General features: G+C 37.8%; 1 protein-coding gene across 1 annotated transcript; it reads right to left on the bottom strand.

The window, feature by feature from the left end:
* Positions 1–449: 449 nt before the first annotated feature.
* On the bottom strand, positions 450–12,998 carry Smp_054540 (putative microtubule-associated protein, rp/eb family). The gene is made up of 6 exons (XM_018789706.1): positions 12,778–12,998; positions 12,637–12,743; positions 12,374–12,602; positions 5,142–5,269; positions 1,656–1,802; positions 450–1,133 (listed from the first exon to the last, which is right to left on the bottom strand). Exons 1-6 carry the CDS (start codon positions 12,950–12,952, stop codon positions 1,089–1,091), a joined length of 831 nt encoding a protein of 276 aa, XP_018655122.1. The 5' UTR covers positions 12,953–12,998; the 3' UTR covers positions 450–1,088.
* Positions 12,999–14,246: the final 1,248 nt, after the last annotated feature.

Genomic DNA, 14,246 nt, shown 5'->3' with positions numbered 1-14,246 from the left:
TCACCATAATCAACAATGTAAATTCGTCACATCAACCGCGAATTCGATATTGTACAAAAAGTATAATATTGGATGGAGCAACTAATAATAATAATAATAAACTCGAAGAACATGTTTAAAATCCGTCGATTTGTTCTGTACAACTATATGTGTGACAGAAGGTTCACAGAATGAACCGTCTAATATCGTGAGATTTCAGGAATGTTAGAAAGCTAGAACCATTAATCATCATACGAAACAAAACATGAGAACGGGTGTGCTAAGCCCAACGAACGACAGGTTGATCGAAATGATCTCACAGTAAAAAGGTTGACGTGATTAGATATGTTGTCAATTATTAACGTCTGTATTCAAACAATGGAATAATGAGACCTTCGAAAGTGATCCAACCTAAACCTAATTACCTGTCATTTAACTCACTGTGCACAAAAAAGAGAAAACAAACATAATGCCTGGAATTATGTACTGTATGTGAAGTTAGCATTTTACATAACAAACAAAGTATGCTGATCAGTTATCATATTTATTGTAAGGATAGAAATGTAGTAAACTAAAGAAGTTCAAAAACCTCTTTATGAAAAAAATCCGGTACATGGGCACGTGAGCCTATATGAACATATAAACGCAAGATTTGTTCAAAAATCTTTACAATATGCATATTTATATAACGGAGTACTTCAATTTCACAGATAACCAAAACTTTGCAGAGAACTTTGTAATAAATTAAAACAGACAATAAGTGATTTGATGACAGATGTTGTTTTATCGAGTAAACTAAAAGCAAAAACTGTATTTAAGGTAAGAGTGAAAGTCCAAAAATGTAGTTCATTAATAATGATAGTAACAATAATAATAGTTTTATGGAAATCCAAGGGGCTGGAAAATGTTTACAAGCAGAATAAAGACGCTAACAAATACATACAAAGCAAAAAATAAAATCAACATTTTCAGCACTCAAATAATGGGAGGCAGATTGTGCTAATGAACTGAGACAGTAGTACTACAACTACTATCATCGATAAGATTAATAAAGAACATTTGCCTAAAATCGGCATTAGGAGTACCGGGTTGTTAAAAGCAGGATCCAGCTAAAATTCTTCCGGTTCTTCACCTTCGGGAGCAGTGAAACCATCCTGTTAACAAGCACAAAATATACGAATGAAAAACGCTTTTATTACGCTTTTTAAAAAGTTCACTATGTTATATACGCTTAAATATAGGAACAAAGTTAGTATAAGAGCGTCATTTTACACAAAGCGCATACAGTACATCAACCTATAGTTATTGAAACAAACTATGTCCGGAGGGATGGTACACAGTATCCAGATAATGATAACTAAATGAAATAAAGAAATAATGGTAATTTTGTGTGTTGCCTGAGCCAAAATCAGTATATAACGATAACGTCAAATTTTTTTCAATTTTCTCGAGTGATGTAATAAGAAAATGCCAAAAAATATAGTGGGGTTTGTGATATTTCGTTAAGTCAAGATGCACTACAGGATGTAATAATAAGATTATGAGACGAAACTGTCTTGTGGTAACTAAAGCCAATTTTAAGGAAGTAAAACTGGAAAATAATTATCGCTGATATTATAGTTCATTAGATAAAGGAAATATTTATTTAAAATCAAATGACTGGATAATCAACTTACTTCGGTTGCGTAAAGGATTTCAAAGATACTCTTAGTCAAGTCTACTTTCCTGTTTTCTTGACAAATTATTTCAATGCTGCGTAGCTTGTTGAAGTAGAAATCCCTTTCACGAAGTAGACCTTCAATAGTAGTCTTGTTTTGTTCAGCCTGTAAAAACAAGAGACGATAGAAGTCTTATTCATTGAAATAAATTTGATTGTACAATAATAGTAATTTTGTGTGCATAACTATTATCTGCACTTACAAATAACTAGTTTTGCTTATTAACTGAAAACGCCGAAAACGAGAATGTTCATAAATTGATTGTCGATAAAAAGCGTCATGTAATAATTAACAGAAACAAAATAAAAAAGAAATTAAAACAATGATGATAAGAATACTGTAGCAGAGTATAGCTTAGATTATTAAATTTATACTCAAATTTCAGCATCTTTTTATAAACTATTGGTCAGTATGACTAATGACGTTCGAACTGGTGTGGTGATTATGAAACAAATTATTATTTTTATGGCCAGCTTGACCTTAAAATCTTCATCAGCCTAAACGTATTAATATATACACCATAAATCACAAAACGCTGAAATAATGTAGAATAAACTGCTTGGTTAGCAAAAGTATTTGGCCATCAAATATTTTCTTAAAGTAGTAAATTAAATTATTATCAAATTCAGATTCACTTCCTAATGAAGCCCTTTCTTCTTGTGTTGAGACGACAGACATAATGTAACCAACAACAAATTTGAAAAAATGTAACAGATTTTTAAATATCTTGCCCCCAAATACCCTGGTACGGTCAACGGTGAGAAGAGTCAGCTCTTCCTCTCAAAATGACACTATCAGGGAAGTTCTACTCACTGCCTTCTCGTGACTGGAGTGTTAATTACGAATTTGAGAGGACGAAAAGCGATGTCAGTGGATAAGAAGGGTCCGCATAGGGGAAATAGAAAACCCTGATTCCAAACCAATGGTGCTCATGGGCTCCAACATCCTGAGGGAATAAATGGCGTATGAACCTGTTGTTGATCACCGACTACTATGGAACTGCATCCCCTAACGTCGCTCCACTGCCTTGTGGATTAGACCTTCAGGTCAAAGGCTCGGGGAGTGGCCCCCAAAAAAAACACCTGCTTCGGTTCGGAAGTCCGGGAAGTATCCCGACCCCTACACAAATAGAATGATGAAATGTGGAGCATATATATTTGTTGCCTCTTTGTACCAATGTTTATGTGTTTAAATGAATAAATGAACTGCAAGTGTTTTAGTACATATTATTCATTTGAAAATAAGATGTAATGTATTGTCTAGCAAAGACTTGATTCGAATCTTAAGTATTAATTAATGTCATTTATTTTTCGATTATATTCAACATCCTGAACGGGACGTTAATCTTCGTAACTGGTTAACGAAAAGAGTACAAATAGATATAATTTTCGTATTTTACAACTGAGAGGTTATAGTAACAAAAAGATTGATATTGAATTCGGAAGAAACTACATTACCCTTCTGAAAACCGATCCTAAAACTGTGCCTTGTTGAACAGCATTCAAATGAAAATTTCGCAATAATCAATTCTAAATCATGGCATTAGTGTAGAATATCACTAGTGAGAAAAATATAGAGATGAATACTAAAGATGTAATAGGACAAATGAAAATCATGTCATAAATGTTCTTACCAAACCTGACTAACTTAATGTAGATGACACTGAATGGATACCATAATCTAAAAAATCCAATAATTCAATAAGTGTACATCACAAACCACGGTTTTGTAAGTGATTGGCAAAACGTTACCAATCAACCTAACAAGGGTAACGGTTGATATAACACTGAACCACTTTGTGATTCAAGAAAAGAAGTTTTTAATTTTATCGGTCGGCGTAAATCAATGCTTTTGATGGTGAGAATACAGTTGTTTGGTCTAAGTAACCGAAGCTAAGTCACTGGGCTATTTGATTCTATTAAAACTAAGCACATAAGATCGAGTCGAGACAACAACATATGAATCCCGATTATGAGTAAAATACAAAGGCATGATTTATGCTTATACTATATTGAAATTTATTGAAGATCTTAAGACATATGTCTGCTTTAGACTAAAATCTCAATAAAATCTTCACACGCTTAAGAGTAACATATGAAATCCAAGTAAAATTACCAGTCTAAGAAACACCAATGACACACAAAGTAGAAAAGGGATTGGTAGAAAATGAGAAACCCGAAAATGTGCTATACTACATAACAGTATATAAAAAGGAAATTAACAAGAAACAAAATAAGCGATCATACAACTCCAAAACAATCTATACGAGCGAACAGTAATTGTTTCATAACTTGATTTAACTACCTTAAAGCTCTCCCAAAACTATTACTCAAGGTAATACTTTGAATAAAAACCACTGTTTAGAATTCAGTAGATGAAGGCTATAATAATAATAATAATAATTATTATTATTATTATTATTATTATTATTATTATTATTATTTACACATAAACAGTGATGCAGAGGGGATGTAAGTTAACTTGTTCAAATGATTTATACTCATAATTTGAATTTTAGTGTTTGACAGAAGCATTTCATATTAGTGGATCCGAAAAATCCAATCCTCCAGAAGTGATCAACAATCGAATATCTTGAGTCTTTCCACATTGTCTTATATTCCCATTTTGGTAAATGTTTGGGTGGTATCATCTATACACTTCTTTGGCGTCGAGCTACTAGTGACGTAGGCAAGATATCTGTCTGCCGATCACTACTCTATTTAACTATATAACTGTGGAAAATGCTCTCTGAAACTATGGAACAAATGTAATCCTGTAGTATTTGATCATAGATATTTTTGAAACACTGTTGGTGTATGATGGAAAAACAGAATGAGCAACGCATATGTGAAACATAGGGTACCAGGTAGAGATGGCTGATGAGAATCGATGAATGTTTGCGTCACGTCTTGCGTTGATTATGATTGAATGGCTGGTACAGAAAGTAATTCCCACCCGTCACTTATATTTATACCAGGGATAAGCCTGTTGCCAGGTTATTTACTAATACGACTTAAGTACGGAGTCTATTAGCTTAATTCTTTTAGCTTCTATTACTAAACAAGGTGTGATTACAGACAAGTTCTGGACTATGTATAAACATTTGAGTTGTAAAATCATTTACGATAAAGTCATTTTATGATAACATTACATCAATAAACCAAGAGGATACAACGTTATCAAAATCCTCTTTTTGGGCTACAAATTTTTACCGCTATTTCAAGTTACGAAATAGAACGTACACCAGCTCCCAAAAAACGCATATTAAACAAAAGTTTCGGATAAAAATAAAATAATGATGAAAAATCTTGTTGAAATGACTGTTTGATTAGATGCATTAAAATTAAAAGGAAATGTTACATTGGTGTTTGATAGATGGGGAAAACGTTATCTTTATGATGATAAGTTTAGTGAACTAAATCAAACAAAAATACAAAAACTGACCTCTAATGTAAGCTGATCGAATTGTTGCTTCAGGATGGCCACTTCTGCATTATCTCCAGCAGAATAATGATTATTATTAGTAGGAGTTCCTGAAACGCCAGACTGACTGGTGCGCAAAGTTGTAACTACTAGATGTTTTAAAAGGAAAATATGTAAGAAGATCGACATATATTTGTTTAAAAGGTTATCATAAAGATTATATATCATAATTACTCAAAATACGACAAACGGTGAGTGCTTCTCACTGTGCAATTTGAAGACTTAATTCATAAAAAGTGGAACGAATACAAATGAAACTCTGAGACATCTACAGTGCGGAAATAAGTAGACGGTGTCCAAAATTACAAATGTATTAGTGTTTAACCTTGCTCAAATGTACATGTACCTAAGTTGCTAACACTTCGCAACAACAAGAAAAGATTAAGTCAATTAGAATGGAGATACATCAGGACAGGCAAAAGCAGTCAGTCATACTCAACGTAGACAAATATAGAAGTGGGGAAACACAATAATTGCACAACAATTGGGAAAAAATAAACAGCGAACAGATTCGGAATAGTGTTCTATTTGAACCATTTGAGCCATTGTGATCGATTCTGAGCCATGTCACCTAGAGTCTCCAACCATTGGTTACGATAGTCACGTGGACCCCAACCAAGTAGTCTGCATCGTCAATCCAAGTCCTCAGTCATTACATTATTATCACTAGTACTATTACTTCTACTACCTTGGTTTTCATCTTGCTTTGCTAACATAGTGTGGTGACTTGGGCTAATGCACACCTGAGCCAGGTTTTATGCTGCTAATGACTGACTGAGCCTACGTTTATGATAGTCACCATTGCACGTCGGTGAATAAATACGCGTAAAACATTCCGGACACCTCAACCAACGAAGCATGTTCGTGTTTCACATCTTATCTAGTGGCTTTAGCAACCAATCTATAAGTATTTTTCCAGGTTTAAACATTTATCATTCAAAGTTGGGTAGCTAAGTAGGGTCCAAAAAGTATAAGTACACTAAACACGACTTTTTACAGTTACAGGAACATCGTAACGGTGCTAAAAATTGATCAAAACAATTAATTTTACCTTCATTCTTGTTATAAAACCACTGATCTCAACTAGTGTCCACATTTGGAAAATTACACACTTGCATATATACACAATTTTCGATTGTTTAAAGTAGGTGGTTCACATCTAAGAATGAATGTACATTGAAATTCCCACAAATGTATTTTGAACTGTGAAGTGTAAGTATTATACTTCTCGCAAACCAACTAAGTAGAATTTATATAGGTTTTGAGGTATAGTATGACAAAAAAAATCCTTAATTATTTATAAAGTATTTTTCCAGATAACAGTACACTTCTTACACACTACTGCTTTCTTTTCCCATACTTAATTTCTTCCTACCGCTACTGATGCTCGCTTTTTCTTCCTACCGCTACTGATGCTCGCTTTGATGTGTTGTGGTAACTTGGACCAGTGTACATATAATGAGCATCATGATGATAATGATGACGCTTTACCCGGATCTATCACTAAAATTGCATCAACAATAGTGTTAAGAATAGTAAAAACTGAAAACCCTAACAAATTCCACTAATTTTAAATAACTATGATGTAACTATACTTCGTGTAAAGTATTCTGATAAAGCGGTCGAAGTTATTAGGATTTCAGAACCACTGTTGTCCGTATAACTCTGCAATAGCTTGGACTGTATTAGTGGTAATAAAGTTAAAAGCTGATACGTTGCAAAATGTATGATGTTCGGGTATCTCAACAGACGATATATGACCGATCTAAAAATGGTCTGAACGAAATTTGATCTGCTAGATATCTCTGTATCCTTTATAATTTGCTTTATGTGACAGAAACTAATATGTAAAGCTTGCAAGTTAAGACTAGTGTAACGATTATTTTTACATAAATTAGCAAGGACATAGTCGGAAGTCAGTTATGAATAACTTTATTTTAGTGACGGAAAATCCTATCCGTGACATACATAAAAAATTCAGTTAATTTTCTGGCTTGTCACTCGTTTCCGATAAGTAAATCAAAACGATTTTAATAGAAGACAACCATTTCAGGGTCTGTTGCATCAAAATGCCACAAGATGGAACCCTGATTAAGAGCACTAGATCAGGACTTCGAAAGTTTTAGGATACCAAACATACTAATATCTCAGTCAGTCAGTCAGCTACAACGTAGGACCAGGCACATATATGCATCGGTCCAAGTTGCCATACCTCGTTAGCACAACAAGAACAACACCGGATTAATAATAGTTAATTTAGTGTTGGTAGTAGTATATAAATTATAGGTTGTATATAAGGATATAGTATAGGAAGGAAGAGAGATATGAAGCAATTTTAGTCTCAAGGTTTAAGGGAAGATAAAGAGTGTATACACCTACGCCATTGTGATCGATTCTGAGCCATGTCACACAGAGTCTCCAACCATTGGTTACGATAGTCACGCGGACCCCAACCAGGTAGTCTGCATCTGCCAACATGGCTCAGACTAGAAGTTAGTGACTTCAAGCACTGATGCCATGTTTTGGTTTGGCCGCCCCTAACTCTCTTCCAACCGTCCCCAATACTAGTCATCATAGCGCGTCGTGGTAATCGGTGTTCAGGCATACGTAACACATGGCCCAACCATCTCAGTCGATGAAGATTCATCACCTCATCAACTGATTTACCATCGTTCCCTAATACCCTGCGTCTAACCTCACTATTACTTACCCGGTTATCCCAGCAGATGCGAGCAATATTTCTAAGGCATCTGTGGTCAAATACTAGTAACCTACGAGTATCTTCTACTCTTAATGGCCATGTTTCACAGCCGTAAAGTAGAACAGAACGAACTGATGCGCAGTATACTCGTCCCTTAATTGATAGACGGATATCTCGTCTACGCCATAGGTGACGTAAGTTGGCAAAAGCCAAACGAGCTTTTTGAATCCGTGCAGAGATTTCGTCAGACACCAACCCATTAGGGCTGATCAGACTTCCAAGATAAGTGAAGTTGTCGACGCGTTCGACTACTTCACTCCCTATCCTTAGTTCGGGTGTTGACGCAGGCCAGTCCTGGAGTAACAATTTACATTTGGATGGGGAGAAACGCATCCCAAACATCCTGGCATTATTACTGAGTTCCAACAGAAGACTCTGCATTTTGCCAGCGTCTTCACCAAACAGGACTATGTCATCTGCGTATTCTAAGTCGCTTAGTGGTCCCCCTGGTAGGAGATCAATTCCTGTAGATTCAGTCGAAGAGAGTGTTATTTGCAGCAACAGGTCTATAATGAAGTTAAACAAAAACGGGGATAGTGGACAGCCTTGACGGACACCACTTGAGGTTGTAAAATCATATGACAGTTCGCCATAAGCTCTGACTCGACTAATAGTGTTCGAGTAAAGAGCCTTCACAAGGTTTATGTACTTCTCAGGTACACCTTTCAATGACAGACACTGCCACAGAACCTCTCGGTCTACAGAGTCAAATGCTGCTTTCAAGTCAAGAAAAACTATCATTGTCGGACGCCGATAAGCGTGTCTGTGCTCTAAAACTTGACGAATGGTGAATATGTGGTCGATACAGCCACGACCAGGTCTGAAGCCAGCCTGATTTTCTCGTGTTTGCAGTTCACGAGTCTCAGTTAGGCGCCCGATAATTATTGAGGCTAGTATTTTAGATGCTATGTTAGTCAGACTAATCCCTCTATGGTTATCGCAGGATGATTTGGACCCCTTTTTATATATTGGGACAATCAGTGATTGTGACCAGTCGGATGGGATTACATCCGTCTCCCAGATTTTAGCCAGAATATTAGTCAACCTAATCGCTAAAATTGGACCACCATATTTAAAGACCTCTGGAGCCAATCCATCAGGACCAGCTGCTTTTCCTCGTTTCAGATTACTTATAGCCTTTTGAACTTCAAGTAGGGTCGGGGGACCTACCTCAATGTTCCATTCAGGTTTTCTGGGAATAGTGGGTAGTTGTGCAGTAGCTGAAGGCCAGCTAAACTGCTCCTTAAAGTGTTCCGCCCATCGTTCTAAACGTTTAGGTTGAGAGCAGATAAGGGTTCCGTCTTTTTCGGAGATTGTCTCACTTACACTTGACTTCTTAATTCCGGTTTCTTTTATTAGTCTGAATAGTTGCCTGGTGTTGCCTACAGCCGCTGCCTTTTCCATCTCTTTTGCTTTCGTTGCCCACCACTGCTCACGATCGTTCCTTAGACTTTTAGTTAACCTAGATCTAATTTCTTTACGCTCTTCGTCGTGTTCAGAGCCTGATGGGATGAGTTTACGCGAATCCATCAGTGAAATAGACTTAGAGGAAATCCACTGGTTTTTTGGAGCCCTATGGTTTAGATGACTAATAGATGTGACTGCTGTTTCCACAGCTGTTCGTATGTCTTTCCAAGCAGCATCTGGGTCAGTCTCGTTTACAGAACTGCCTAGATGTGAACTCAGTTGTTTCTGGAATTCGCATTTGGCTTTCTCGTCCTCCAGTTCAATCCTAATGGGTCTTCTTAGTGTACTTTTCCTGCGTCCATTGAGGCGCAGACAAATGCGCGCTCGTATTAAAGCGTGATCAGAGTCTAAACAAGTATTCCAATACGAGCGACAATCTTCTATTGAGCCTCTCCAACGATGACTGATGACAATATGGTCTATTTGAGTCCATCGTTGGTTTGGTGCAGGTGGTCGCCATGTTAGACGATGTCTCTCCTTATGTTTAAAATTAGTGCTTGCTAAAAATAAACGATTGTCTGAGCATAGTTGCAACAGACGATCACCATTATCGGTTCGTTGAGCCGGAATACTAAAACACCCACCTAAATGTCTTTCTGTTTGATTTAAGCTGCCTACCTGGGCATTAAAGTCACCCGCTACGACTACTATGTCTGAGCGCTTAGCTTTCTGAAGAAGCTCAGAGAGTTTTCTGTAAAAGTCATCTTTCACTTCATCCGGGCTGCAGTCAGTGGGAGCGTAGGCAGAAACGACGAAAAGGCAACGACGTGTGTCCCTATCCTTCCGAGTTCTTACGGAGCCATTTAGCCGGACAGCACACAGGCGACTGTTAACGGGGATCCATTCTAGTAGTGCCTGTTCTGCCCTTGTACTTAGTGCTATGCCTACACCTGCAAGTCCGCGAGAACTAGCCAACGGGTCGCCAGATACACGGAGGGTGTATTTCGTCGGCTGTCCATTTTGGCGAGGTGAGATCAAGTGAATGACCACACTGGGATCCTGTATGCGTGTTTCGGAGACACAGCATACATCAATGGTACGAGATTCTAGAGTTTTAGCTAAGGAGGCCTGTTGACCGATTTGGCATAGGGTACGTACGTTGAAGGCTCCAATGTGTAGTTTGGAGCGAGGTTTTAGTAGACCTGGGACAGCGTTTCGCGCACTAGAATCGTTGGCCATGGTGACACTTGAGGAGGAAACCGGAACAGGAAGTTTAGTGTTGAAAGTCAAGGTAGAAGGAATAGTAGGAAGTGAAGAAGGAGATTGATTATGAATACAGTGGTCTTGAGTGTTGTTAGAGGTATGAGGGCAGTTATCACTTCCCGGTTGCCCACACCGTGGAAGGGTTCTTCTAGAGGTACCTGAAAAGGAAATTGGGTTAGAAGTGGTCTTAATGACCTGAGAGCGTGACCGCAGTGCCCAAGGGACAACTGCTTGAGGTCGGTCACACACGACCTTTTTGTGGGTAGTTTTTGTGTTAGCTCCGTTCTTCAAAAAAACCTTACCGCCGGAGACGGATATCCGTGGGATAAGGCGAGGTGTGCATTTTTAGGGTCGACCTTTTCTAACCCCACCCCTCCTTGTGGGAAGGCAGCATCGCTGTCATGCTGGTTGTCTGAAGGAAACACCTTACTGCTGTTACACCTCTGTACAGTCAGCAGTACGACTTCGCCCTCGGACCTTGGGTTTGCTGCTTTTAGTCTCACCGCTCTTCAACCGACCTGTCTGGCATGGTAGGACCTCGAGGAACGATTGTTCCAGCCAGCATAGCTCGATTGCTTCATCACGATAGGCAAGCCCGACCACCACGTCAAGGTAGCAGCAACGATCGGCCACTGAGTCCTATACTAATATCTACGTCAGTGATCGATATGGGTGGGATGAATAACACAAGACATGGTAAAAATGCTCAACAAAATAAGTTGTCAAGCATTAATGATGAAGAAATCAACAGGAGACAAAGAGGGAAAAATGGTTTTAACAGTGAAGATGAAGAGATGAGTGAGAAACTAAAAGTACAGAACAAAATATTTAGGGTTCGAGAAAAAGTATAAAGTTTATGTACATCTGTTGTGACATTTTTGGTCTTTCCTTCCATACAGTATATACGTTAAGAACATGTTAGGGCTTGGAATGACTATGTTTAGCTTTCGTCAAATCTGATTCTATGGACACAAGGACAATGAGATTTAGCGACTATTGGCTGAGTATAAGTAAGAAAAAGTCAGGAAAGGTTACCAACCCCATTAACTGATCCACCATTACTACATATCGCTTTACAGCTAAATAATCGACCATGATTGAGCAATATTTTGGGAACACAAGTCATAAAGTGTTTGAAACCAGCATACACACAAACTTTTACTTGGAAACTAATTAGTTGTCTAACAACTGTAAATAGTCAACCTTTCAGGCGTATATTGAGAGATTTCAGGTGCTATTAGAAGGGGGGTCTTAAAAGTCTCTTATCTTGGTCAAAAATGTTACAGTCTGTCATGATAAGATTTTAAAATAGCCTTTTGAGATTGAGTTAACTTAGACCAATAACAAAACACCTCAACACAAACAAAACTGAGTTGCGGCAATGTGAGACAACCGACATAACACATTGAGCTACATTTCTAAACCAGGTAGGTCACCTGACTAATTAAGGATATACATCTAGGTGAGTTTTTAAAAATCATATCTTCTGTCCGATTTTTACAGATCTAAAATGCAACAACGTTATGCGGCCTATAAGTAAAAATTCTCGAATTCATGAATGAATTAAATCCACTGTTTTCCGAACTCTGTAGTGTTTTTCATCAAGATTACTTGTATAACATACAATTGTCAAGGCCTCTGGAATTTAGGAATCTTTGAGAAATAATGTTGTTTACTCGCTCGGCCGGATCGCAGAAACTCACGTTAATATGGGTTAAAACATAAACATGGGTGATAAAGGTGACACAGGTTACCAACTTACCTTGCTTTTGACTTGTGGGTTTAGCATTTGATGAGATGCTATTGCGTGGCTGATCGAGTTGGGACTTGTTTGGAGTTTTCCCGCTGCCAATAATTTTCTCACCTCCCCTAGCTGTTAAGGCATCATAAAGATGACCATCATAGTTTACGTCGAAAAATCGTTTAAACCATTGTAGAAATTCAAAATTATCTTGGAACTTTCCTTTTACTAACTTTTCGATTGGAACCTCCTAAGACAAAATAACTAGAAAGGTTATACTCTACTTTATCTACGCCATGTTTCTTAAAAAGAGCTTGTAATACTTTGAAGTTATTAATGTACTCATGCTCCAACTTTGTGTTAAATTTGACTTTCTTAAACAACAACGTCCCTGCAGAAATAGTTTAGATTTCTGCAGTAAATACCTGGGAAGAGCATATCCACCAGCTGACAATAAGCTGCTCCACTGCACAACTCCTCTACTTTACCGTAGCTGCTGTTAAGACAGTGATTAACCCATTGAATTATTTCATTTCTGCTTAAATTGTCAGTCATTTGACTGGTGCTGTGAACATTGACTGCTTGCGGGATGCCCGCCATGACCTGCGGAAATCTTACGACCTCAAGAATCCGATTTAAAAAGACCGCTTGGACTACCCAGTAATACCCTACATAGTAACACAAACAAGGGTATACTAGTAATCTAAGTGCTCACCATAATAAATTTCAAGTAAAAATTGTAAGCAGAAGATTAGATTTAGGGTGTTCGGGCTCACATTTTGAGCATTACTTCACAAACAGTCGTTCGATAGGACCGAGATTAAAATGTATTTTTAAGGTTAGTGAAATGTCCATGAGTCCTAGTCAAAGTACAAATTAAAATTAACCATCTCTTTGCCTAGTGATTAACTACTGGACGCTGAATAGTTTACTAAATATCTCCAAGGTCAGGAATGATAAACACGGATTGATTAATTGCACCTCGTGAATCGGCCGGCCCATAAGTTAGTGTGACCATACTCTATACTGTTCTAATCTGTTTTTATTGATCAGACCACCTGCTTTGGTAAGATTCTATTTGTTTTCTACCGTCACTAAAGAAGCCATATTATCTGGCTATCTTGACATGGTAATACAAGTAAGGTAGGACGTTAGGTCACACTGCCCATGTCCAACCTCAGTAGTTTCGCAATCCACACTGATGATCTAAAGGTCTTATATCAGCCTTCAGAAGTAAAGATCAGAAGTCAAGTGACTTTTTCGATTCTCACAAATCTACCATAAGAAGGCACTGAAACTCCGTTTTATGTAAAGGAGCCCAGAGGTCCAATACTCTATGAGAGAAAAGAAACTCTAGGTGTGAATGATTTGGTTTCGGTTTTCGAAATCTCTAAGTGTCCTTTCACGTGATCAGTCCTTGGTTAAAGAAAAAAGACATGTAGCCGTAAACAAATCCCCGAAAGCAATAGTCCTGTAAGTCGTCGACATTCGACGTCCACCTCATTAGTCTTATTGGACGCATCTAGCTGAAGACTCTCGGTCACCCATCCGTATCAGATCACGGGTGGGTATGTCGTGCTACGCATCGCTTGCGACGGCTAGACAACTTAGGTTGAATGCTCACCGATATATCGGTAATCTTTCGAACATACCTCCGAATCTCTTCATTTATGACTTCTGACTTAGCTGGATTGGCATACTCCAGTCATAAAGGTGTTACATGTAAAGGTGTCATCAAACTTCAAACACAGTGTCATTTTTAGACACACTAATGAAAAAGCAATACTTGACATTACAGCGTACAATCATCTTATAATGTAAAATAGCTGTAGTATGTCAATGTGTCATGATCTTTGCTAGTAATTTGGGTTGTGGGAGTCTCTTATCATCTTAC

The sequence above is a fragment of the Schistosoma mansoni genome, chromosome W, assembly GCF_000237925.1.
Source record: "Schistosoma mansoni strain Puerto Rico chromosome W, complete genome".
NCBI classification, from domain to species: Eukaryota; Metazoa; Platyhelminthes; class Trematoda; order Strigeidida; family Schistosomatidae; genus Schistosoma; species Schistosoma mansoni.
Note: the sequence above shows the minus strand (reverse complement) of the source record. Positions and strands in the feature narration are given on the sequence as shown.